This window comes from Podarcis liolepis, assembly GCF_965112155.1.
Source record: "Podarcis liolepis genome assembly, chromosome: 18".
Classification (NCBI taxonomy): domain Eukaryota; kingdom Metazoa; phylum Chordata; class Lepidosauria; order Squamata; family Lacertidae; genus Podarcis; species Podarcis liolepis.
In genome coordinates, this window is record NC_139572.1 from 1,150,524 (window position 1) to 1,177,939 (window position 27,416).

The following is a 27,416-nucleotide window of genomic DNA, read 5'->3' on the forward strand; positions in this document are numbered from 1 at the left end:
GCAACTGTGCCCCCGAAGGACCAGGTGCGCAGCCTGGGGGTCATTTTGGACTCACGGCTGTCCATGGAGGCGCAGATCAGTTCTGTGTCCAGGGCAGCTCCATCTGGGACGCAGGATGAGACCCTCCCTGCCCGCAGACTGTCTGGCCAGAGCGGTGCATGCTCTGGTTATCTCCCGCTTGGACTACTGCCATGCGCTCTCCGTGGGGCTGCCTTTGAAGGTGACCCGGAAACTACAACTAATCTAGAATGTGGCAGCTAGACTGGGGACTGGGAGTGGAGACCACATAACACCGGTCCTGAAAGACCTTCATTGGCTCCCAGGACGTTTCTGAGCACAATTCAAAGTGTTGGTGCTGACTTTGAAAGCCCTAAACGGCCCAGTAGACCTGAAGGAGCGTCTCCACCCCGGACACTGAGGTCCCTCTACCAAGGGTCTTCTGGTGGTTCCCTCCCTGCGAGAAGCCAAGTTACAGGGAACCAGGCAGAGGGCCTTCTTGGTGGTGGCGCCCTCCCTGTGGAACACCCTCGAGGAGATAAACAACTACCTGACTTTTAGAAGGCATCTGAAGGCAGCCCTCTTTGGGGAAGTTTGGTGTTTTATTATGTTTATATATGTGTGGAAAACCGCCCGGACTGGCTGGGCTGACCCAGGCGGATGGGCGGGGAACAATAATAAAATTATGACGGTCATGATTCGCCCTAGGTGGGCAAGCTGAGGCGTGCACAGGTGTGCTCTGCGACAGAGCTGCTGCATCCCTTTCACCTGCTGTCGACCCAGGGCACCTTGTTGGTTAATCTAACCCGGAATCGGCCAATCGAAGGAACACCCAGCGCTGCTTTGGCCCTGGCTGGCTTCCCGTACCTTGAAGTCCCCTTTCGGACGCTCGTTTTTTTCCGACACTGTTCGCTAGATACAGGCCCTTCACAACAAAGGAGTGTATTGTTTCAGAGGGAAAGGAAGGGCAGAGAGAGAGAGAAAAGAAACAGTCAGGAGCAAAGAGACTTTGGCCAGCTCTGTGTCCGTCCTGGGAATGAACGTGAGCCTCTGTTAACAGAGAAATCTGAAGGCTCCCTTCGACAAAAAACAAGGACCCCAGCCAGGAATACCAGAGCAAAACAGCAGCCAGTAGGCTTGGTCTTGATTGAAGACAGACAGGACTCCCACCTGCCACCAGGTGGAACAAGATGGAAGCCCCAAACAAAAGAGAACCCAAACTTTTATTAGCTGCTAATCCCCATTACAGGGACACGGGTGGCGCTGTGGGTTAAACCACAGAGCCTAGGACTTGCCGATCAGAAGGTCGGCTGTTCGAATCCCTGTAATGACCGGGTGAGCTCCCGTTGCTCGGTCCCTGCTCCTGCCAACCTAGCAGTTCGAAAGCACGTCAAAGTGCAAGTAGATCAATAGGTACCGCTCCGGCGGGAAGGTAAACGGCGTTTCCGTGCGCTGCTCTGGTTCGCCAGAAGCGGCTTAGTCCTGCTGGCCACATGACCCGGAAGCTGGACGCCGGCTCCCTCGGCCAATAAAGCGAGATGAGCGCCGCAACCCCAGAGTTGGTCACGACTGGACCTAACAGTCAGGGGTCCCTTTACCTTTTTAATCCCCATGTTACACCCCCCCAAACTACATCACTCATACATCATGGTTACATCATGAAAGGGGAGGTCTGGTGGCAGGAATCTGAGCATCCTGGACCCTGCCCCATGGTTCCCCTTGCCCTCCACCAAACACCCATCAAGTGGAACAAAAGAGATATTTACATTTCCCTGTTTCCCAGCCAAGTTCATCCCCCCCTTTTGTCTCCATCTGGGTTTGTTATTTCTGGAATGGCTACCTGTCTGGCACTCAGGTATCAGGATGCCAGGGATTATCCCTTGGGCAGAGGGGCTGCTGAGGAGCTGAGATGAATCTCTGAAGTTTTCCCAGTGAGCCAGTACATAGGAACATTTACCAGTGAATTCTGACATTTGGTATCGTGCAGCAAAGGCCCTTTGAGTAGATAGGAAGAAACTGCGATGAATTGTTTTGTGGGGACAAATCACAAAAGTCACAAAAGCGATTGTGCTGGTTTTGGTAGTGGGCTGCATGTGCGTGATATATGCTGGAGGGGCAACCCCCCCAACCTATACAGTGGTGCCCCGCAAGTTGAATGCCTCACAAGACGGAAAACTCACTAGACAAAAAAGTTTTCCATTTTGGAGGTGCTTCGCAAAACGAATCTCCTATGGGCTTGCTTCGCAAGACGAAAATGTCTTGCGAGTTCCTGTGGATTTTTTTTCCTTCCTCCCCCCTTTTCTAAGCCACTAAGCCGCTTATCAGCTGATCCGATAAGCCTAAAAGCCGCTAAAAGCCGCTAAAAGCCGCTAATAGCGCTAATCCGTCAATGGGCTTGCTTCGCAAGACGAAAAAACCGCTAGACGAAGAGAATCACAGAACGGATTCTTTTCATCTTGCGAGGCACCACTGTACATAAATTCCTGCAACACTCTGCAAAAAGTTCAGAGGGAGGGAGGCGATCTTTGCCGGCTGTTCCGAAAAGGAGAGAGAGAAACGGATCATCGCTTGGCAGGCAGGCGATGCGTTTGGAAGAGCTTGCAGCAGGCTTGGCCGCCAAAGGAATATTGTCTGTTTTTTCCATGTGGGGCCGGAATGAAGACATTTCCAGGGTTTAACTCCCCTTGTCCCGGCCACCTCCGGAAATGCAACAGAGAGTGGGTTTTTTTGCATTTTTGCACGCCAGTGGAAAACGTGCTCTCCTCCACAGAGACCTTTTGGGTGTTGAAATATTAGCAGGGGGGTCCCTTTCGGAAGTGCAAATTTGGGGAGGTGCGATTCCGTTTGCATTTAACTAATTTCTCCTTTTGGAAACGCGGCACAAACTGGAACGGAGCCGAGCTATGATATTCACGCTTCTCCGAATTTTGCAAAGGAGTTTTTCCAGCCCTGCAGTAATGTGTTCAAAAATATGCAGATTAGGGGGAATGCACAAATTAGACGCCTCTTTCGAGTCTTTTTATTCTTTTAATGCCAACACTCCTAAAACAGGAGTTGCTTAAACAAATTCTTTATTCAGTTGACATCTGGCGGGAGAGCATTCCCCGAGACTGACTCTGGTTATCGCCTGCTTGGACTACTGCCATGCGCTCTCCGTGGGGCCACCTTTGAAGGTGACCCAGAAACTACAACTAATCCAGAACGTGGCAGCCAGACTGGGGACTGGGAGTGGAGACCACATAACACTGGTCCTGAAAGACCTATATTGGCTCCCAGGACATTTCCGAGCACAATTTAAAGGGTTGGTGCTGACCTTGAAAGCCCTAAATGGCCCAGTTTACTTGAAGGAGCGTCTCCATCCCCATCGTCCAGCCCGGACACCGGGGTCCATCTCCTGAGGGCCTTCTGCCGGTTCCCTCCCTGCGAGAAGCGAGGTTACAGGTAACCAGGCAGAGGGCCTTCTCGGTGGTGGCGCCCTCCCATCAGATGTCAAGGAAATAAACAACTACCTGACTTTTAGAAGACATCTAAACAGTAGCCCTGTTTAGGGAAGCTTTTAATCTTTCATGCTGTACTGTTATTAATAGCCGATTGGGAACCGCCCAGCGTGGCTGGGAAAACTCAGCCTGATGGGCGGGTCATAAGTGATAAATTATTATTATATTATTATTATTAATGGGCTTGTATTCCACCTCCTGCTTTCCCAGCGGGATTTTGATTTAACTAGGGCGACGGGGAGCCTCTGCTGTCCGAGAGGAGGACAACAAAAGCATCCCTTGTTTGCGACACATTCTTGCCCTCGTTTCGAGAGGGAAATCGAGCATGGAGCAGCCCCGAGAGGGATGGAATTTCTCTCCCGGTTGCAAACAACAACAGATTCTTGTTCGAGGTTTGCCTGGCTGAAGGCCCGCAGGAGCCCAAAGAGATCCCTTTTCGGAGAGAATTGCTTTTCTCTATCTTCTTTGAGCTCTCTGCTTCCTCACGCTTGGGCTGGAAAAGGTTCCCTGTGCCTGGCAGAAGCGAAATACAAGATCCAGTTCGAATTTGCGTTTCCCGGAGCGAAACGAGAACCGAAATATATAGGTGGAATACGCCTGTGTAAAAGAATGTCAAAATATCAATCGGCCGGCAGGTTTCGACTGAGTTTCTCGTTTATAAATCGGATAACTTTATAAAATTTAAAGTTAAGCCGAACAACGTGGAGGAAACAAAGTTAAGTGCGGATTCGAGGAATCCAATTCGGGAACGCAATGCAAAGATCAGAGGTCACGTTAAATTCAATTATAAAATGATGTTTTATCAATTCAATTTGTAAAATTTGTAAATTCAATTATAAAATGATGAAGTATCAATGAAGGAACGAATGGCTGTTTATTTTTATTTTGTCTTCAACATCTATTGAGTATTTCCGTTCTACAGTTTCAAAACCAATAAAGCATTAAAAAGAGAGAGAAATGAAATATGGCCGTGCTTGGATTTTGCGACGCAGTTCTGCAACTGACCGATGTTTGCAAAAAAAAATAATATGCACAGCACATGTACGTCAGGGGAAATAACATACCCAAACTGCTTTGTATTGCAGGGGCAAATCCTGTTGTAGTTTGGAAAATTCATAAATAAAAGCTTTTTTATAATAATAATAAGGAAAAAGTAACCGCCTTCCCCGTCTCATGGCCAAGATGTATAAATGGCCATGGCCATGTATAAATAATCCATAGTAACGTACAAAAACTTATACAGAACAGATAGTGAACAAGATAGATAGATAGATAGATAGATAGATAGATGATAGATAGATAGATGGATGGATAGAGAGAGAGAGAGAGAGAGAGAGAGAGAGAGAGAGAGAGGTGATAGATAGGTGATGATAGATAGATAGATGATAGATGATAGACAGAGAGATAGATGATAGATAGATGATAGACAGAGAAATAGATGATAGATAGGTGATGATAGATGATAGATAGATGTAGATAGATAGATAGATAGATAGATAGATAGATAGATAGATAGATACACACCTATCCACTGTGTTTCAGTTCTTTTCTTCCAATTGACTTCCTTCATCCTCAACACGGTTCTCTTTTCATTTTTGGTAAACTGTCTCCTCCTTCGTTCGTTATTTCCCCCTTTTTCTTACCATTTTTAATTTAAGTACCATAAATTATCTCCCAGAAGTGAATCGAAACAAGCCCAAGTATTAATTTGAGGGCACTGCTTTTTAAGGTTTTCCCCACTTAAAATATATATATATATTATTTTTGCTTGTACTGGCCCCTAATTGCCTCTGGCAGCCTGGCCAATTCAATATAGTCAAATTGTCTTGCCATTCTTTCATTTATTTATTTTTGTCTGTATTATTTCTCTCCCCCCTGGTTTTGGGCAATGTGTGTTCTCGCAGCCCCTGTCGCATAAAGGAATCTTTTCTGATTTTCTCTGGCTATATCTGCGTCTAGTATCCCAAATTTTGGGGCTGCCACTCAACTTTTTCTCTCCCCCCCCCCTGCGATTTCAGGAGAAGAGGAAGCGCCAAGCCGAGATCGAAAACAAGAGGCGGCAGCTGGAAGACGACCGGCGTCAGCTGCAACACTTAAAGGTAGGGAGAGCTGCTGGCCTGTGGCTGGAAGGAATTAGGATCTGAACTCGCTCCCCAAAAAATCAGGGTGGGGGGGGAGGCACTCACTATTTGTCAGAAGTTGCTTAAGGTCATACAGAGACATTCGGCAACTGAGGTTATGCTAAATAATGCTTTAAATAAATTTAAAAAGCAACAATAGCAACAATAACCCTTCCAAGTTGTACGACTCTATGTTTCTTCCCTTTGCCTCTTTGTTGCCTCCAGTCAAAGACCTTGAGGGAAAGATGGTTGCTGGAAGGAGCCCCTTCGTCGACGGCCGAGGAAGGTGACGCCTTGAAAAAGCAGATGCAAGAGGACGACTTGAAGGCCAAGGAGCTGGAAGACAGCATCCAGAGGTAAGGGCTCAGGTGTGTTATTGGCCGAGGGAGCCGGCGTCCAGCTTCCGGGTCATGTGGCCAGCAGGACTAAGCCGCTTCTGGCGAGCCAGATCAGTGCACGGAAACGCCGTTGACCTTCCCGACAGAGCGGTACCTATTTATCTACTTGCACTGGTGTGCTTTCAAACTGCTAGGTTGGCAGGAGCAGGGACCGAGCAACGGGAGCTCAGCCCATCGCAGGGATTCGAACCGCCGACCTTCTGATCGGCAAGTCCTGGGCTCTGTGGTTTAACCCACAGCGCCACCTGCGTCCCTTGGGTACCTTAAAATTCCTATTGGATAATTTCGGATGGCAGATGATGATGGTGATGAATCCTGATGAGTTCGTTGCACAGTTTATAAAGCAAAGGGAAGGCAGAGAGAGAGAGAGAGAGAGAGATGTATTCGCTGCCTTTAGAAGTTGCAGGAGATAAAAGACTCACATATGTGGCTTAGGGCCCTCGTATTTATGGAACCGCCTCTCCTGGTCTGCCCCGCAGAGGACCTTAAGGTCCATAAATAACCATAGTTTAGAGGTCCCGGGTCCTAAGGAAGTCAGACTATCCTCTACCAGGGCCTTTTCAGTGGTGGCTCCCACCTGGTGGAATGCTCTGTCCCATGAGACCAGGGCCCTGCAGGATTTAACCTCCTTCCGCAGGGCCTGTAAGACAGAGCTATTCCGCCTGGCTTTCAATTTGAATTCAGCCTGATCTTTTATTTCCCTTCCCCTCCCCTTTTATGAAGATCATCCGCTCTGAGACCCCACAGCTAATTCTCCCCTGGTCTCCTCGCTGGCCCAAGTAGGACAAATTCAGCCAGCTAGCCCTGGGGGTTATCTAAGGCTTATTTCCCCTAAATCGAATTTTATTGTTATTCATGTTTTTATACTGTATCTTATGCTGCTTTTTAAAATTAAGTGTTTTAAATTTCTTGTTAGCCGCCCTTAGCCCGGTTTTTGAACCGGGAAGGGCGGGGTATAAATAAAAAAATATTATTATTATATGCTGGCCGCTGCATTGATGTGTCTCGTACGGCAGACTCCTCTCGGGGAAACTGCCTCTCCTCCAGAACAGAGCGTCACTGGCAAGGCTTCGATGTCTCTGTTCCAGGTTGCACCGCTCCCTTTGGCAAGGGCTGAACCGCGGTCCGCATTTGGGGAGGCCAAAAGAAAGGGAGAGGTTTAGAGAGGGTTATGCAAACCGAGGAAACCGTCTTCTTCCAGGGATGAACATTCATTCCCCTCCCTCCAGAGCCCCTCTCTTCCCTTCTCCTGCTCCAAAGGGATCCGGGCAGGCAGCGGATGCAAAAGCCATCTCTGCTTTCCAATTAAGAGACAGCCGGTAGCTGTTCCTGGGCGAGAAAATCCCATTGTTGAGTCTTTTCAAAGTTTGCACGGGGATGAAACGGACCTGGCGGTCGCCCCAGCCAGAAGCGGATCTCTGCAAAGGTTGCTTTTCGGTCTGGAGGAAAGGCATGTTCGTGGAGTCATAGAATTAAATAATAATAATATTTACACCCCGCTCATCTGGCTGGGTTTCCCCAGCCACTCTGGGCGGCTCCCAACAGAATATTAAAATTAGAATAAAACTTTAAAAGCTTCCCTATACAGGGCTGCCTTCAGATGCCTTCTAAAAGTCAGATAGTTGTTTATTTCCTTGGCATCTGATGGGAGGGCGCCACCACTGAGAAGGCCCTCTGCCTGGTTCCCTGTAGCTTCACTTCTCGCAGGGAGGGAACCGCCAGAAGGCCCTCGGGAGATGGACCCCGGTGTCCGGGGTGGAGACGCTCCTTCAGGTCTACTGGGCCATTTAGGGTTTTCAGGGTCAGCACCAACCCTTTGAATTGTGCTCGGAAACGTCCTGGGAACCAACGGAGGTCTTTCAGGACCAGTGTTATGTGGTCTCCACTCCCTTCCAATGCCGTTTCCCTCTTCCAGGTTGGAGAAGGAGCTGGAGCAACTGGAAAACGGGATCTCAGCGTCGTCCACCAAAGAGAACATGGCTGAGGAGACGCGGGCGGGGGGCAAGGAGGACAAGGCGCCCCCCCGCACACCGAAGGTAAGAAGCCGTCCTTCTCTCCCCCCCCCAGCCTGAGAATATATTTATTATTATTACTATTAATAATATTAATATTAGTGTTGGAAGCCGCCCAGAGTGGCTGGGGCAGGTGGACAGATAGATAGATAGATAGATAGATAGATAGATAGATAGATAGATAGATAGATAGATAGATGTAAACTGCTTAACTTATTATTTGCTGATGTTTAATTTCACTGTATACTATGGGATCCTAATGGATTATTGAATATTGCTTTATTTGATATGAGCTGTCTATTGTGATTTTTTATATTGGTTCAGATTGTTGCTATAAATGCTTGATGTTTTTACTACTACAGTGGTGCCCCGCAAGACGAATGCCTCGCAAGACGGAAAACCTGCTAGACGAAAGGGTTTTCCGTTTTGGAGGTGCTTTCCAAAATGAATTTCCTATGGGCTTGCTTCGCAAGACGACAATGTATTGCGAGTTCCTGCGGGTTTTTTTCCTCCCCCCCCCCCTTTCTAAGCCGCTAAGCCGCTTATCAGCTGATCCGATCAGCAGATAAGCCGCTAAAAGCCGCTAATAGCGCTAATCTGCTAATCCGTCAATGGGCTTGCTTCGCAAGACGAAAAAAACCGCTAGACGAAGAGAATCACAGAACGGATTCTTTTCGTCTTGCGAGGCACCACTATACTACTACTACTACTACTGCTGCTACTACAACTATGTGTGTTGGAAGCCGCCCAGAGTGGCTGGGGCAGGTATAAATCTATTTATATATAAAAAATCTCAGCCTGGCCTGCCCCTCAGGGTTGTGTGACCTAGGCCACCTCAAATTCAGGAGATGGAGCTGGTCTGGCTCCCGTGTTTTTAAACTTTGATATACTCCATTTAAATATATTTTCTCCCCCTCCTCTTAATGTCTGCTTCCTTTTTCCACAGACTCCTCTAGGCTCGGCCAAAGGTAGGTACCTTTCTTTCTTTCTTTCTTTCTTTCTTTCTTTCTTTCTTTCTTTCTTTCTTTCTTTCTTTGCATCTATATCCCACATTTTCCTCCAAGCTGAACGTGAGCCAACGGCGTGTTGCGGCGGCAAAAAAGTCCAGTGCTATTGTAGTCTGCATCCACAAAAGTCCAGTGTTCATATCAAGAGTCCCTCTCGATTCCGGCTTGGTCAGACCACAGCTAGAATCCCGTGTCTGGTTCTGGGCGCCACAATTTAAGGATATTGACAAGGTGGAAAGTGGACAAGATGATCAAGGGGTCTGGGAACCGAGCCGGATGAGGAACGGTCGAAGGAGCTGGGGACGTTTAGCCTTGGAAAGAGGAGGGATAGGAAAGCCATCTTCTGATATCTCGAGGGCTGTCCCATGGGAGAGCGTACATACGTGCTTCTTTTCTCCTGCTCTGCAGGGCAGAACTCGAACCCGTGACTTCCTTAGAGGGCCACTGGGGCGGAGGTCCTCTACCCCCGTTTTTAAATCCCGGTTGGATTTCGAAAAGGAGCTACAGCCGTACCTCCCCTTACGTACCGGGGAGGCGAACGCAGCAAACCCGGAAGTATTTTTCCGGGTTTCTTCGCCGCCGCGCATGAATGCGGAGAAGCACTAAACCTCTTCTCTTTTTTTAATGGAACCCCTTCTATAGGAACCTGCATATAAATTTTCCCTCGGCCCTTTTGCTGGCCCGTGTAGGACCAGCATGGATAGCTGGCCCTGGTGAATATTTGACGTCTCCTCTCCTTACGGTCTTGATTTATGGGCCGCCAGTAAAACGAGGCTGCATTTTAAGCCGTATTTTAATCAATTGCGGGGAGTTGTTTTGGTTTTTCTAACTGTATTTTATATTTGGTGTTAGCCGCCCTGAGCCTGGTCTTGGCTGGGGAGGGCAGGGTATAAATAAAAATTTATTATTATTATTTATTATAAACCACGCTGCACACATGCGCAGAAGTGGTGCCTCAGAGCAGGGAGCAGTGCGTTGTCCTGCTGTGTTGCTAGGTTGGTAACGCCAAGGTTGCGGGTTCGAGTCCCTGCCTCGTGGGGGGTTGGACTGGATGACCTTCAGGGGTCCCTTCCGACAGTTCTGTGATTCTGTGATTCTAACTCCCTCCCCACCCTTCTCCTCCTTGCCCCCCAAGTGGAAAACAGAGCCTCCAACAGCCCTTTAAAAGTGGTGGAAGGCGGTGGGATGATGAAGGCAGGTAGGTCGGATCGTGGCCTCTCGCTCTCACGGGCGCACTAATCCTTTAAGCTCTTGGGCCCCCCCAAAAAATGGGGCGGCCGGGGGGACGACGGCAAGCCCCTTTGCCTGACTGTAGCGGCATGCTGCTTTCGCCTGCTTTTGCCGGGAGTGGGGTGGGGTGGCCTAACTATCTCGGGGGAACCCCCTGTGTTTTTTGGGGGGCGAACCCCACATGGCTTAATTGATGGGTTAGAGCAGTGCTGGATTTACGTATAAGCTAAACAAGCTCTATCTTAGGGCTCCACTGTATGTACATTTCCAAAATATTATCTATCTATCTATCTATCTATCTATCTATCTATCTATGGCAGTGTCGGATTTACGTATAAGCTAAACAAGCTCTCGCTTAAGGCCACACTCTCTTGGGGGCCCCCAAAAGATTTAAAGGAAAAAACCAACTAGGTGTACATTTCCAAAATATAAGATAAAAAACAAATTAAATAAAACCTACATACAGCAACAGTGTTTTGTGTGATGTAGGCTCCTGTGATGTAACGTATTTTTCGCTCTATATGACGCACCCGACCATAAGACGCACCTAGTTTTTGGAGGAGGAAAACAAGAAAAAAAATATTTTGAATCCCACAAGCATGAAAAGCAAGAGGGATCGCTGCACAGTAATCCCTCTTGCTGTTCTGGCTTCTGGGATAGATGCGCAGCCTGCATTCGCTCCATAAGATGCACACACATTTCCCCTTACATTTTAGGAGGGGGAAAGGGCATATTATAGAGTGAAAATCCTGCCAACCTAGCAGTTCGAAAGCACATCAAAGCGCAAGTAGATAAATAGGTACCGCTCTGGCGGGAAGGTAAACGGCCACGACTGGACCTAATGGTCAGGGGTCCCTTTACCTATAAAGCGAAAAATACGGTAAGTCATGGGCCACGCCTGCTCGCCTGCTCCCATAAATATCCCTGGTTTGCTCCTTTCTATATATAGGGTGCCGACATTCTGCATGGACTGATTGCACGGCCACACTTGCAAATGGCTTGAGATACCTATGAGGTCCATAAATGACAATATAGCATATATTCAACACAAAAAAACAGTGGCAATGTGTTGTGGACAAAGGACAGCTGGACATATAAAGGGCCCCATTACCTTCAGGAGCTGAGGGCCTCATCCAACCTAAATCCGACCCTGGGTTAGAGAGCGCCGTGCTTAAACTCAAGACCGAATAATGCACTCGAGAATTGCTGTGTCAATTTCCCCCTCCTTCTTGATTCCAGGCTAGTGCTCTCTCTCCTTCTATATATATAATTTTATTTTATTTGTACCCAGTCCACTTTGGGCAGCGTCCAGCGTACGCGAAACCATTATAAAACATTAAACATTAAAAACTTCCCCTATGCAAATCTCTCTCTCTCTCCCTCCGGTTGCATACGAAATTATTCCACCCTTGGTGCATATCAGGACCGTTATCCAAATTTTACAGGCTTTTCCGGCTGTTCGCGCTGAGCAAATTGAACCGGCTGTTGCATTTTCAGCTGAATTTGGGGGGACCACCTGAACCCCCCAAAAAGGTTCTTCATTTGCCCTCGTCTTGCAGTTCTTAAAAATTCCCGTTCCCATTCCGCCCGGCCCAGATTTTGCAACATATCTCTTCCCTCTGTGCTTGAACCGAATGTGTGAGCAGTGGTGCCCCTGAGAAAGTGCAGAGTGCGTCACCGTGGGGTTTTTTTTGGGGGGGAGTGACGTTTGGCATGGTAAAGGGGAGACTGGAACGTGGTCTCCCCAGATTCAGTCCACAATTCCTCCTCTCGCTCCCTCCAAATAAACAAACAATACCGGGAAGTGCTAATCGCAGGATCTAATTGGAAAATTTTGTGAATAAATAGATTTGCATTTGTTCTAATTGCGGGAAATAATTGGGTTCTTAAAAATGAATTAATTAAACAAACAGATTTGCATCCGTTTCGCTCCGGCGGCAGAAAACCCGATTGGATGCTCAGGATAAAATCAATTTGCGTTATATTTCAGGCTTGCAAGGGAATCGAAAGAGGGAAGAGTTAGATAAGCGCTAACGTGTTCTAGGTTAGAGGAAATGACATTACGGGAGACGAGATGCGCTGGGTGATATTTTAACTTGTTGAGGTTTAATTGGCAGCTTCGGAGAAATAGATCTGCGTTCTTTAATTCCGACTGCAGAACTTAATGGCTTTGTTTGTTTTGAATGGATAAAAGAGTTGAAGAATGGATTTCACCTAGAAATTACTGACTCAAGGAGTGGAGTTGTACCCTACCTAGAGTAGACCTAAGTACATCATGCTGGGTGTCTGAGTACTAGGACTGAGGTTGGATAAAGCCCATTTTCACTGGGGAAACGTTGGAGGGGACGGAATAGGACGTCCCTCTTTTCAGGGGAGAAACGTTGGAGGGGATGGAATAGGACGTCCCTATTTTCACAGGAGAAACGTTGGAGGGGATGGAATAGGACGTCCCTATTTTCAGGGGAGAAACGTTGGAGGGGATGGAAAAGGATGTCCCTATTTTCAGGGGAGAAACGTTGGAGGGGATGGAGTAGGACGTCCCTATTTTCAGGGGAGAAACGTTGGAGGGGATGGAATAGGACGTCCCTCTTTTCAGGGGAGAAACGTTGGAGGGGATGGAATAGGACGTCCCTCTTTTCAGGGGAGAAACGTTGGAGGGGATGGAATAGGACGTCCCTCTTTTCAGGGGAGAAACGTTGGAGGGAACACCTCTGTGTTGGATGGTCTAGGTTACCATTTGCAGCCGGCTCCTACCGGAGCGAATTTTGCAAGCTGCATTCACCGTCCTCTTAATATATAAATGAAGACGAGGAGTGAAAATTTACTGGTCCACCTTGAGCCTGGAGTTCCTCACCAGCTGCCTGGAGGAGGGCAGGCGAACCCAGAAACTTCAGGCCGGCCCTGGAGGTCTGGCATTCTGAATATGGGCAGGGGGGTGGGATTGGGGGTAAAGGAACAGGTTGTTGTTGTTGAGTCATTTAGTTGTGTCCGCCTCTTCGTGACCCCCTGGACCAGAACACGCGAGGCACTCCTGTCTTCCACTGCCTCCCACAGTTTGGTCAAACTCAGGCTGGTAGCTTCAAGAACATTGTCCCACCATCTCGTCCTCCGTCATCCCCTTCTCCTTGTGCCCTCCATCTTTCCCAACATCAGGGTCTTTTCCAGGGAGTCTTCTCTTCTCCTGAGGTGGCCAAAGTCTTGGAGCCTCAGCTTCAGGATCTGTCCTTCCAGTGAGCACTCAGGGCTGACTTCCTTCCGAATGGAGAGGTTTGATCTTCTTGCAGTCCATGGGACTCTCAAGAGTCTCCTCCAGCACCAGAATTCAAAAGCATCCATTCTTTGCCTTCTTTATGGTCCAGCTCTCACTCCCATACATCACTACTGGGAAAACCAGAGCTTGAACTATATGGACCTTTGTTGGCAAGGTGATGTCTCTGCCAATTTAATTTCCTACCTGTTCCTTTTTTTTTAATGAACGGGTAGGAAATGAAATTGGCTGGTTCCTCCCTCCTGCCTGGGAAGCAGCCTTGCATTCCTGAATTGCCAGAGGTTTCAAAGGTCAGAGAAGACCTTTTGCAAGGTCAAAGCATCCTAAAGGCAGCTGGACCCCCCCCCTCCACAAAGAGGGCCATTGCCCATTAACCGCAGCAGAGTTGTCACACGCCAAAAAAAATAAAATAACATAAGCCCTTTCAGCGAGGGGCTCGACTCGATAGGTTTCCATGCCGCGGGCTGAAATGTCACTTATATAACCGCGTTCGGTGCAAATGCAATTTGCTCCGTAAAGATCGGGTACGGAGGAGAACAGAAGTAACGTTCTGGCCTCGCGTCGCACGTTTTGGAGCGAGTATTAAGGCATATGTGTCAGTGCCCAGCTTTTTCTTTTCTTTTTTACAATAATGTTTACTAAGTTTCATACAAACAAAACACATATTATAAAATAAATGAGACAAAAGAACAACAACGAAGAAAACAAAAATAAAAAGAGTGTAACAACAAAAACATAAGCAATACAATTAATTAATTAAACTTCCAACCTCGTAAACATATTACTTGACTTCCTCCCATCTGAATTTCCTTGTAACTGAATGTAGCAGTTTTTCAATATCATTATTCCAAAAACAATATTCCAGTTATAGTCAAATTTCTTAACTTTTCTTAATGTTCAAAATCTCATTTATTTAATTAGCTCCTAATTTAATCCTAAACCTATATGGTACTTTCAGGTAGCTTCTAATTTTTAATGTTACATTATTTATTCAAATAACACTCGCTTCCGGGGCTTCGGCGTTTGGGAACCAAGGTACTGCTGTGTGTGTGTATATATATATATATATATATTTGCTTTCGTAGATTTTCACGGGTACAGGAATGCAGGTTTTGGTGTCTTCGGGTGTCTTCCCGTGTAAGAGTTGGGGTGTCTAGGCGACGTTTCGACGAGGTCTCACTCGTCATCTTCAGGCTGGTGCTTTCGGCTTCTTGTTACTGGAACAGAGCAGGATCTCAGTGTTTGAGTTCCTATAAATACTGTTGAGGGGGTGTGGTGTGTAGCCTCCAACGTTCTGGGCAGAGAGGAAGTTCCCAGGTTAGTGTGCCTTTTCTTCTTTTGTTCCTTAATTACTTGAGGGATATCTTGAGTGATTTCTTGAGTGATATTCTGAGTACCACTTAGGTGGGTCATTAAGTGTGGATTAGTTGCTAAAGCTTTCGTGTCTTGACCTCTTGAGCTTGTGAAGAGTTTTTCTGAGAAGATGGCTGTACTGCACTTAGTTGTGCTCTGGCTTGGCTTCGTGTATAGGGGCGAGCTGTGGTTTTGTGCCCTGTGCCAGCCAGATCTGTGTAGGGATTGCAGGGGGGTGCAGCATCCGGAGGTGCCACTATGGTTTGGCTACTGGATGGTGTCTGTAATTTATCTGTGGAGAGGGTCTGGGTTTGGGTCTGGTGTGGTTGATTGGTGATGGCGTTCTGTGTGCCTCTGGTTCTGGTGTCGGTTTTTGTGGGGAGGGCTAATTTCCAGATGTCTGGCAGGCGGGACGTGTCGTCACGCTTGTTCATGTTGTGAGGGTGTTTCTCTATCTCGATGGCTTCCATGATTATTCTCTTGTGGTGATGTTCCATGTTAAAGAGCAATTTGGAATCTGCAAAATTAATTTCGTGTCCTGTTTCTTTCATGTGTTGGAAAAGAGAGGAAGTTTTTTCTTCTTTTTTGACGGCATTCTTGTGTTCTGCGATACGTGCATTTATTCGTCTGTTTGTTTGTCCAATGTACGTGGCTGGGCAGACTTTGCAGGGTATTTCATAGACCCCTTGGTTTTCCAACTGGATTTTATCTTTGGGGTTTCTGAGGATATTGGCTATTTTTTGGTTGGTGCAAAAGGCTGTTTTGATATTGTGTTTATGGAGGATTTTGCTAATTTTATCTGTAGTGCCCTTGATATAAGGAAGGAGGGCCATGCCATTGTTTTCTTCTGTGTCTTGGTTTTTGGGGGGTGTTTCTTTTTGGATTAGCTTCGTAACCCTGTTTTGCTGGTATCTAGATAGCTTCCTCACACATCTCAACAGCCTACACCCCAAAATACAATTCACTATGGAAATAGAAGCCAACAACCAACTTCCCTTCCTTGACGTCCTAATCTACAAAAAACCTGATGGCTCCCTAGGACACACTATCTACCGGAAAAAAACACACACCAACCGCTACTTACATGCACAATCACACCACCACCCTGCACAAATAAACTCCGTAGCCAAGACTCTCATCTCCAGAACCAAACGCCTGGCCGACAAAGACCACTTGACAACTGAGTTACAGAATCTCTCTAATGTGTTAATCGCCAATGGATACCAGCAAAACAGGGTTATGAAGCTAATCCAAAAAGAAACACCCCCCAAAAACCAAGACACAGAAGAAAACAATGGCATGGCCCTCCTTCCTTATATCAAGGGCACTACAGATAAAATTAGCAAAATCCTCCATAAACACAATATCAAAACAGCCTTTTGCACCAACCAAAAAATAGCCAATATCCTCAGAAACCCCAAAGATAAAATCCAGTTGGAAAACCAAGGGGTCTATGAAATACCCTGCAAAGTCTGCCCAGCCACGTACATTGGACAAACAAACAGACGAATAAATGCACGTATCGCAGAACACAAGAATGCCGTCAAAAAAGAAGAAAAAACTTCCTCTCTTTTCCAACACATGAAAGAAACAGGACACGAAATTAATTTTGCAGATTCCAAATTGCTCTTTAACATGGAACATCACCACAAGAGAATAATCATGGAAGCCATCGAGATAGAGAAACACCCTCACAACATGAACAAGCGTGACGACACGTCCCGCCTGCCAGACATCTGGAAATTAGCCCTCCCCACAAAAACCGACACCAGAACCAGAGGCACACAGAACGCCATCACCAATCAACCACACCAGACCCAAACCCAGACCCTCTCCACAGATAAATTACAGACACCATCCAGTAGCCAAACCATAGTGGCACCTCCGGATGCTGCACCCCCCTGCAATCCCTACACAGATCTGGCTGGCACAGGGCACAAAACCACAGCTCGCCCCTATACACGAAGCCAAGCCAGAGCACAACTAAGTGCAGTACAGCCATCTTCTCAGAAAAACTCTTCACAAGCTCAAGAGGTCAAGACACGAAAGCTTTAGCAACTAATCCACACTTAATGACCCACCTAAGTGGTACTCAGAATATCACTCAAGAAATCACTCAAGATATCCCTCAAGTAATTAAGGAACAAAAGAAGAAAAGGCACACTAACCTGGGAACTTCCTCTCTGCCCAGAACGTTGGAGGCTATACACCACACCCCCTCAACAGTATTTATAGGAACTCAAACACTGAGATCCTGCTCTGTTCCAGTAACAAGAAGCCGAAAGCACCAGCCTGAAGATGACGAGTGAGACCTCGTCGAAACATCGCCTAGACACCCCAACTCTTACACGGGAAGACACCCGAAGACACCAAAACCTGCATATATATATATATATATATACACTTCCTCACTAGGTGCAGTCCAACAGGTGAAGCCCCACGGGCGCCAATGGGAATTAACCCACATGAAGCAGGGAAGGGCTGCTTTTTGCAGGCTGTGCTCGGCACTGTAGACGAGAGGCTCCCTTTCTCCTTACGGGGACAGGTGGACCCTGCACACCGCTTTCTAACCGCACCCCTTGCACTTTGGAGCTTGCCCCCTCTGCACCCGCTTCGCGGCCTCACGCCTTGCTCGTGCGACGCACGCCTTGCTTTCCAGCGGGAGTCGGGGCCCCGGGAGCTGCGGCGGGGCGGCAGGGCTTCACTCTCCTGTTTGCCCCCCAGCTATGTACTCTGTGGAGATCACGGTGGAGAAGGACAAACTGACGGGCGAGACCAAGGTCCTGTCCAGCACCACCAGGCTGCCCAAAGACCACTTGGCTCAGGGGGTCAAGGTGTACGAGGACGAGATGAAAGGTACGCAGGGTCCGAAAAACGGCGAGAACAAGGTGCCCGGCGCCTGGGAGCCATAGCTGTCAACATTTCCCAGTGTCCAGGCTGGACGATGGGAGTGGAGATGCTCCTTCAGGTATACAGGGCCACTTAGGGCTTTCAAGGTCAGCACCAACACTTTGAATTGTGCTCGGAAACGTCCTGGGAGCCAATGTAGGTCTTTCAGGACCGGTGTTATATGGTCTCGGCGGCCGCTCCCAGTCCCCAGTCTGGCTGCCGCATTCTGGATTAGTTGCAGTTTCCGGGTCACCTTCAAAGGGAGCCCCACAGAGAGCGCATGGCAGTAGTCCAAGCAGGAGATGACCAGAGCATGCACCACTCTGGCCAGACAGTCCATGGGCAGGGACTGAACATGAGTCGTTCTGCCCGCCGATGAAACACTCTTAACCACTGAGCATGGTTCCAGGTTGGGGCTCAAGGCTTTTTCTCTCTGTCTCTTTTCTTGCAGTGGTGCACGCGGTCCGCGTCGAAGACGGGGCGCTGGAGAACGGCTTGCAGCAGCTCAGCTCCTCCGAGGTGGACGAGCTCATCCACAAGGCCGACGAGGTGACCCTGAGCGAAGCTTCGGAGGCGGCCAAGGAGCCCCGCAGCAACCCGCCGAGCCAGAAGGCCACCCCGAGGAAGGAGATCACCGGGGTGCAGGCGAAGCCGGTGGAAACCCCCAAGTTGATGCCGGCCGGCCAAGGCCCCGAACCCAGCGAGGAAAAGCCAGTCACCATGATCTTCATGGGCTACCAGAACGTGGAGGATGAGGACGAGACCAAGAAGGTCTTGGGTCTCGAGGGCACCATCCGGGCGGAGCTGGTGGTGATCGAGGACACCGAAAACAAGGCAGCGTCGGCGACAGGGAAGGATCACGCCCCTCCGAACGGCAGCGCGGTGGCCGCGTCCGTCCCCCAGAAGGTGGAGAATCAAGCCGGGGAGCCGCCAGCAGCCAACAGCACCGACCCCAAAGACGCAGAGCAAGATCTCGACGCCAAGAAACAGCGCTGCAAATGTTGTTCGGTGATGTAAGACGCCCCCCCTCGACTCTACAGCCAATCAGGACTGCCTTCTCTCCCCTCCCTCTCCCCCCATAATTCCCACCTCTTCCACAAACTCCTAGGTTTAATGTGGTTGGTTTTTTTTTTAATTTTTAATTAACAAGACATGCAGTTCCCATCGCTCCCAGAGGTTTTGTTTTTCTGTTCCCTTTAAGTGACTGGGGAAATATTATAATGCAAGAGTTGGTGGCGGCGGCTGGTGTCTGACGCCCAGCGACGGCCCTGCTACATCCCGTTTCATCTCGGTTCGCTTTTTCGTAAGCTGAACAGATGCGAAATATATTTATTAGACGCTGTTGTCCTCTCCCCGCCGCTCCCTTGCTCCGAAGCAGAATCAATCGGGAAACCTTAAACCGCTGTGGCCAAAGTTTCTTGGACTCACGCTCAACCGAATATAAAAGAAAGGGAATCGGGTGCGTTTCGGTATTTCCGCCGCTTTGGAACGAACCGGCACGATTTCCGCCAACGGACTTTCCTTCCAGAGAAGGAAATTTAACATCGATTAAGGAGACTCTTCGTTCTTGCGCCTCTGGGGACCTTTGCAAATCTGCCGGCCTTCGAAGATCGCTTCCTGGGATCTCCGAGAACATCACTGGCCAGGTTTCTCGTGCCAACGAAAGAACCCGGCTTGGTAAAACCTAGTTTTGCACACACACACACCCTGCCCTGCTGACGTTTAAAAAGATGGTGTTTGGGGTGGGTGGGAGACCAGGGTGACGGGAATCGGCTGTGGTCCGAGAGCAAACGTCCGGACACTGGGCTTGGCGATCTGCTCCGTCGGCGAGACAATCCCATCTCCGCGGCTTCGTGGGAAAGCGTCGTGCGAGTCCCAGAAGAAGTTTTGGGGAGATTGCGATGGTCGGACCTCGACAGCTCTGAGACCGTCGGTGTTGACGTGGCTTCGTTTTCCCTCCTTAATTCTTCGACGGTTACCTCTCCGGCTTGTAAAAACTGTAGGACTGACTGGCGGTTCCGAACCGAAACCCGGTCGGGAGGAAAATACAGGAGAGGCTGGTTGGTTTGAGCAAAACGGGGGCACCGACCTGCCACGTTTGGTGGGTCCTCAGCCAACCTTCTCTCACTGCAACCAGACCGTCAGGTGGTGACCCTGACTGCCATCTCCCTCTCATTCTCAGTGTTGCCCCTTGTTGAGAAACTAGGAGGTCGGGTGGCCACCTGCCACGAATGCTTTAGCTGAGATTCCTCTATTTTCTGGGTGGGGTTTGGGCGAGAGGACCCTGTGGGGTCATTTCCAACTCTATGATCCTGTGAGTTGGCTCCTCTGGCGCCACCTGCTGACATCCTCCCGCCTCGCAGACCCAAATTGCCCTGGCGACTATCGCTGGCAAAAGATACTTACTCGCTTAGGTGAGGGCCGGCAAGCGAAGCCGAGAGAGCCAGCTGGGAGGGCCTGATCCGTCCCAATGATCAGCATGGCTGCAGAAGGCTCAGACAAGGGGGCGAGGCAGCCGGGCGGCTCTAGCTAGGCCGGGGAAGCCGGACAGGTGTGGACAGAGCAGGTGAGCTGACTGAGGAGCAGGGGCAGAAAGGATTTAGATTAGGGGGGTGGGCTTCTGGAGATTCCCATCACCTCTGACCATTGGGCCTCCTCTGAGGCTGATGGGAAGCGTAGCCTACTGCAAACTTTTGCTGGTCCAAGGGGCTTGTCGTTCCACTGCCCACCCGCCCCCCCTTGCCAAATTTGAAGTGCCAAAGCAGCCAGGGTTTAGGGCGTGTCGCTTGGCTTTCACGGAGCAGGGTTTCTGCCCTCCCCAGCCACAAAAACTGAGACCTGGGGTGCTTTTACGCAGGCAGCTACAGCTCAACCTCCTGGTCCCTACGGGGTGATCAACCACCCTCTTCGCAATCACGGAGCGGCACGCCTAACAGGGGTGTCGCTGGGTGCTCTGAAAGGTGCACACCGGGCAAATTTGTACCAGATTTACGTCGGTTGGTGTCTATCTGTTTGGACCAGTGTTTCCCCTCGTCAGTCAATTGCTTACGCTGTCCATCAGCTGCCTCTTCCTGCACTTCTGCCTGTCACAAGCCCTGGCACAACCTACTGGAAGGCTCCCAGCCTCCCGCAGCCACCTGTCCCAATGGCCAGCGGTGGCCGCTGTGCCCAAGTCCGCTTCTGCCTCCCCAGCTATGCAGAGACGTATTAAGCACTAGCAGCTGTTCCTGAATTTGCATCCGCAAAGTTCATCCCAACCCGCGTCTCCTTTCTGTGCCCCCTTTGTGATGCGTGGAAGGCCACCCTCTGTTGACCCACTTGGTCCAAGCTGGCATAAGGAAGTGCCTTGAGGGATCCCCAACCTGCTCATCTCATGTCCCCCAACGTTTCTCCCCTGGAAATAGGGACGTCCTATTCCATCCCCTCCAACATTTCTCCCCTGAAAAGAGGGACGTTCTATTCCATCCCCTCCAACGTTTCTCCCCTGAAAATAGGGACGTCCTATGGGGGGCAGAAGGGGAGAGTTTGACACCCCCCCCAAAAAAACTTCCGAAACAACATCAGGGAGGTGGGTGCCAAGACCTTCCCAAACGTATGATCCAATGGGCTTTATTTTTCTGGGGTTTTTTGGCCTGGGACCCCAAACTCCGTTGTCCTGACCTAGAAGTTGACCCCCTCTTCGAATCTTTGCCCTCCCCAAGCCTGGCTTTTAGGGCTGGAGCAGGTGGAGGAGACTAGCTAGGAACTGCTTCACAAACGGGCGCCGACCATTTAACGGCGCCGCCGCCATGTCCTTGCTGGACGTGGGTCATCATCCCCGTTGTCCCCCACCCTTAGCCACCCTTATCGGGGAGGAGACCAGAGCAGCTGTAGGTCTCCGCCATGCCGCCGGTCAGCCGGCCACTTCTCCTGTCCTCGGTGCCACCCGAACAGCCAAATGGCCGCGATTCAGAGAAATATATGTGGCGAGAACCTGGATTTATTTGAAGACCACGGGAGGGAACAGTCAAGCAGCACGAATTTGAGTGAGGGTACCATCAAACGCGGGACGCGGGTGGTGCTGTGGGTTAAACCACAGAGCCTAGGACTTGCCGATTGGAAGGTCGGTGGTTCAAATCCCCGCAATGACGGGGTGAGCTCCCGTTGCTCGGTCCCTGCTCTTGCCAACCTAGCAGTTCGAAAGCACCTCAAAGTGCAAGTAGATAAATAGGTACCACTCTGGCGGGAAGATAAACGGCGTTTCCGTGCGCTACTCTGGTTCGCCAGAAGCGGCTTAGTCCTGCTGGCCACATGACCCAGAAGCTGTACGCCGGCTCCCTCGGCCAGTAAAGCGAGATGAGCGCCGCAACCCCAGTGTCCACGACTGGACCTAATGGTCAGGGGTCCCATTACCTTACCATCAGGTTCTCCGGAGATGTCACGTCTGGTGTGTCCGCCCCCTTCGCTCGCTCGCTCTGTCTCATCTAGCGTGTAAGACGTGGGGGTCCCCACTCCACCCCCCAAGCCCTCCTTCTTGCCCCCGGTCCTCTGTCGCAGATCTGGCCCCCTCGGCTTGCCCTTCCCTCGTTTCTCCGCAGCTTTATCGACCACCCACCACCAGCTGTTTCGACGTCCCGCCTCTCCCTGCCACCAACCTCGCCGCTGTTTCCCCGCCGGTTGGTTTGTAATAATGCCTGAGCAGAGCAAAATAATAATAATAATAATAATAAAGGTGTGAATCATCTGGGGGGACGAAACCAGGTCTGTGGATCTCTCTCTTTGCCCGTCTGAACAACTGGCAATTCCCACACCTGTGTGTTTGACGCGCTGACGCAATACCCGCTTTAAACAGCCATGGCTTCCCTGCCAAAGACCCTGGAAACTATAGTTCCTGGGAGGCCCCCTGTTCCCCTTGCAGAACTACAGTTCCCAGAGTTCTCTGCTGCGAAGATTCATAGCTTCCCTGAAGAATCCTGGGAACTATAGGTGAGCGAATGCAGGCTGCGCAGCTATCCCAGAAGCCAGAACAGCAAGAGGGATTGCTGCTTTCGCCGCACAGCGATCCCTCTTGCTGTCCTGGCTTCTGAGATTCAGAATATTTTTTTTCCTTCTTTTCCTCCTCCAAAAACTAGGTGCGTCTCGTGGTCTGGTGCGTCTTATAGAGCGAAAAATACGGTGTACCAGGCATGTCCAACAGGTCAATAACTTTGGGTCTCTCCCCCCCAAAAAAGGTTCAACAACTGGGTAGATCACTGCCAGTTTTGTATATCTGGGGGGAGAAAAACCACAAAGCCGGGCCGGTAGCTCAGTCGGTAGAGCGTGAGGCTCTTGACCACCCCACCCATGGGTGCTCCGAAATCACACTGGTCAGCAATATTCCGGTTTCTGCATTTTGCCCGGTCAGCACCCCATGAGCCCCCTCCTTTTGTTTGAGGTTCCCAACAATGTCCTGGATTGCACATACCCACACACTCCAGTCAGCTTATCCTTAGCTCCCAGGGTTTGGGGCCCTTGTTCCCAGTAAATCCCAGAAAACACCAGAGCGGCGCGGCCGGCCTCCCAAAAACGAAGCCAAGCTGTCGGAAACCGCAGATTCCCTTCGGAAAAGGGTCAAGGGATTAAACCAGGCCAGCGATCCCGGAGGTGAGTCTTGGAAGGATGTGCTCGGGGGGGAATTAAATCCGCCCCACCTGCGAAAGGCGTCTGCCTGCCGCAACCCTGCGTCACCCAGCGGCCAGGTCTGTCCTGCTGCCCACTGTGGATGGCCCAGGTCTGCTTTGCTCCTGGTGTGGAGAGGCGAGGGAAAGGTGTGACCCTTTCCTTCTGAGAATGGACACATTCAGGTGAGCTGATAAACCCACGGTTGGGAAAGCTGCTGCTGCAACAACAACAACAACAACAACAACAACAACAACAACAACAACAACAACTTATTTATACCCCGCCCATCTAGCTGGGTTTCCCCAGCCGCTCTGGGCGGCTCCCAACAGAATATTAAAAACACAACAAAACATCAAACATTAAAAGCTTCCCTGAACAGGGCTGCCTTCAGATGTCTTCTAAAAGTCAGAGAGTTGCTTATTTCCTTGACATCTGGCGGGAGGGCGCCACCACCGAGAAGGCCCTCTGCCCAGTTCCCTGTAACCTCACTAGGTCAGGCGGAGAGGCAGCGACAGGCCCAAAGTCACACCCAGTGAGCTTCAGGGCCAAGGGGAGATTTGAACCCGGGTCTCTCAGTTCCCAGTAAGTCACTCTAACCCCTAAACCATACTGGCTCTCTGATTTTCCCATCAGCTGCTTTAGGCGGCTGCCAATACATATGAAAACAGAATAAAACTTCAAACGTTGAAAGCTTCCCTAAACAGGGCTGCCTTCAGATGTCTTCTAAAAGTCAGAGAGTTGCTTATTTCCTTGACATCTGATGGGAGGGCGCCACCACCGAGAAGGCCCTCCACCTGGTTCCCTGCAACCTTGCTTCTCGCAGGGAGGGAACCGCCAGAAGGCCCTCGGGAGAGGGACCCCGGTGTGTCCGATAGATAAAGGTAACAAAAATTTGTACGCGTTAAAATTTCGGGAAATTCTTGAAGAAGAAGAAAAAGAAGACGACAATGACAGATGTAATCGAACGGAGTGGGGGGAAGCTGTCTGCAATTCCACACACACACACACACCCCCGACACATTGAAATGTCACAATATGACAAAGTCCTTGTCCCTTTTGCTCTCTTGAGAAGGACGCTCCACACCTTCAGATTTTAGCAGCTCTGAAAGCAGACACTCCTGTTTGCTTCTAACTCACATTCCAAGCCCGCCGCTGATCTCTTCCTCCTCGCAGACCGCCTCTTACCCCGGAGGGTTGGCTGAGCGTTGATGGACAAGGTAGCTTCTACCTGTTCAGGTGTACTCCCAGCCGCTCTCGGCTTCCTCTTCCTCCCCGGTTTGGCTCCCAATCTCGGCGGCTTCTCCTGTTTTCCGAAGCTGCTTCCTGCCTCACCGTTCTGGAGCAAGGATGCTTTGTACGACGCTAGACTTCCAAAGGTGCAGGTAAGGCGGGGGGGATATTTAATCCCAAAATCATAATCCCAGCCCCCAAAACTGTGTACATCTGGCTCCTTTTAGCTTCGCCACAGACCTGCGAGGTAGACATTTTTTAAAAAGTGGCCTCTGGCTAACTCAACAATATGTGGCCTTTTAAATTACTGTGTGTGTGTGTGTGTGTGTGTGTGTTTATAATAATAATAATAATAATAATTTATTATTTATACCCCGCCCATCTGGCTGGGCTTTTCCAGCCACTCTGGGCGGCTTCCAAAAAAATATATTAAAATACTCTAATACATCAAACACTAAAAGCTTCCCTGAACAGGGCTGCCTTCAGATGTCTTCTAAAAGTCTGGTAGTTGTTGTTCTCTTTGACATCTGGTGGGAGGGCTTTCCACAGGGAGGGCGCCACCACCGAGAAGGCCCTCTGCTTGGTTCTGTGTAACTTGACTTCTCGCAGTGAGGGAACCGCCAGAAGGCCCTAGGGAGAGGGACCCCGGTGTCCAGGGTGGACTATGGTGGTGGAGACGCTCCTTCAGGGATACAGGGCCATTTAGGGCTTTCAAGGTCAGCACCAACACTTTGAATTGTGCTCGGAAATGTCCTGGGAGCCAATGTAGGTCTTTCTGGACCGGTGTTATATGGTCTCCACTCCCAGTCACCAGTCTGGCTGCCACATTCTGGATTAGTTGTAGTTTCCGGGTCACCTTCAAAGGCAGCCCCACATAGAGCGCATGGCAGTAGTCCAAGCGGGAGATAACCAGAGCATGCACCGCTCTAGTGAGACAGTCTGCAGGCAGGGAGGGTCTCATCCTGTGTACCAGATGGAGCTGGTAAACAGCTGCCCTGGACACAGATTTGACCTGTGCCTCCATGGACAGCTGTGAGTCCAAAATGACTCCCAGGCTGCACACCTGGTCCTTTGGGGGCACAGTTACCCCATTCAGGACCAGCGAGTCCCCCACACCTGCCCGCCTCCTGTCCCCCAAGAACAGTACTTCTGTCTTGTCAGGATTCAACATCAATCTGTTTTTGTTTATTACGTGTGTGTAGCTAGCTAGGGGTGATGGGAGTTGTAGTTCAACAACATCTGGGGACCCACAGGTTGAGAGAGGCCGATTCTGGACACTAGACTCAAAAGTGTTGGCTGATAAAGTCAAAAATGTGTTTGGATGCAATTTGCGAGATTTCGACTGCCCAAGGGCCTCCGCAGGCGTTTAATCCAACAGAAGAACGGCTGGTTTGCTGCCGAACCAGCAAAGACAAGGAGATTGCAGAGCCGATTCTGCCCCCTCTCCCCAGCCTCCTTGAAGAATTTGTTTCCTCCACCTGAACCAACCTGTCTGACCAGCGACAAGCAGGTAACGAATACCGCCAGTGCTGGGAGAGAGCATCCTACTTTCCAAAAATTCTGCCCAGTATCCCTGAAGGTGCATCTCCACCCCGGACACCGGGGTCCATCTCCCGAGGGCCTTCTGGCGGTTCCCTCCCTGCGAGAAGTGAGGCTACAGGGAACCAGGCAGAGGGCCTTCTCGGTGGTGGCACCCTCCCATCAGATGTCGAGGAAATAAACAAACTATCTGACTTTTAGAAGACATCTGAAGGCAGCCCTGTTTTGCGAAGCTTTAAATGACTGATTTTTTAAATGTATTTTTAATCTTTTGTTGGAAGCCACCCAGAGTGGCTGGGGAGACCCAGCCAGATGGGCGGGGTATAAATAATTAAATTAGAAATGTTGGAGGGCATGGAATAGGACATCCCTATTTTCAGGGGAGAAACGTTGGAGAGGATGGAATAGGATGTCCCTCTTTTCAGGGGAGAAATGTTGGAGGGGATGGAGTAGGACGTCCCTCTTTTCAGGGGAGAAACGTTGGAGGGGATGGAGTAGGACGTCCCTATTTTCACGGGAAAAACATTGGAGGGGATGGAGTAGGACGTCCCTATTTTCAGGGGAGAAACGTTGGAGGGGATGGAATAGGACGTCCCTATTTTCAGGGGAGAAATGTTGGAGGGGATGGAATAGGACGTCCCTATTTTCACGGGGAAAACATTGGAGGGGATGGAATAGGACGTCCCTATTTTCAGGGGAGAAATGTTGGAGGGGATGGAGTAGGACGTCCCTATTTTCACGGGAGAAACGTTGGAGGGGATGGAATAGGACGTCCCTATTTTCAGGGGAGAAATGTTGGAGGGGATGGAATAGGACGTCCCTATTTTCACGGGAGAAACGTTGGAGGGGATGGAATAGGACATCCCTATTTTCAGGGGAGAAATGTTGGAGGGGATGGAATGGGACGTCCCTATTTTCAGGGGAGAAACATTGGAGGGGATGGAATAGGACGTCCCTATTTTCAGGGGAGAAACGTTGGAGGGGATGACATTACCCCAATCAAGGACATCATCTTTCTCCATCATCCCGTGGGCAAGATCAGGGAACGCTCCATGCCAGCTTCCCCAACACCCAGTTGCCATTGGAAGAGAAGGGCACGGGAACCAACTGGCAATAAACTGGGAAGGCTGGAGTTTGGCGCCCGTCCCGTGAGAATCCCCTTTCTTAATAGCCCATAATTGCTGGGATGCAAAGGGAAAAAACTCCAGTTTCTATTGCCCTGTGGGAATGTGGCCA

At 49.9% G+C, this 27,416-nt stretch overlaps 1 protein-coding gene across 2 annotated transcripts in view; it reads left to right on the top strand.

Moving 5' to 3' along the window:
• Positions 1 to 22,507, top strand: part of PALM (paralemmin) — a 46,277-nt gene extending 23,770 nt beyond the window's left edge. Inside the window, exons 3-9 of one of the 2 annotated variants that reach the window (XM_083484051.1) lie at positions 5,513 to 5,593; positions 5,840 to 5,970; positions 7,928 to 8,048; positions 8,971 to 8,992; positions 10,167 to 10,229; positions 17,607 to 17,738; positions 18,223 to 22,507. In XM_083484051.1, the coding sequence (XP_083340177.1) occupies positions 5,513 to 5,593; positions 5,840 to 5,970; positions 7,928 to 8,048; positions 8,971 to 8,992; positions 10,167 to 10,229; positions 17,607 to 17,738; positions 18,223 to 18,788 (1,116 nt within the window). In that variant the 3' untranslated portion in view covers positions 18,789 to 22,507. The remainder of the gene's footprint in view (positions 1 to 5,512; positions 5,594 to 5,839; positions 5,971 to 7,927; positions 8,049 to 8,970; positions 8,993 to 10,166; positions 10,230 to 17,606; positions 17,739 to 18,222) is intronic. The other variant, XM_083484052.1, reaches the window with a different exon arrangement.
• Positions 22,508 to 27,416: the final 4,909 nt, after the last annotated feature.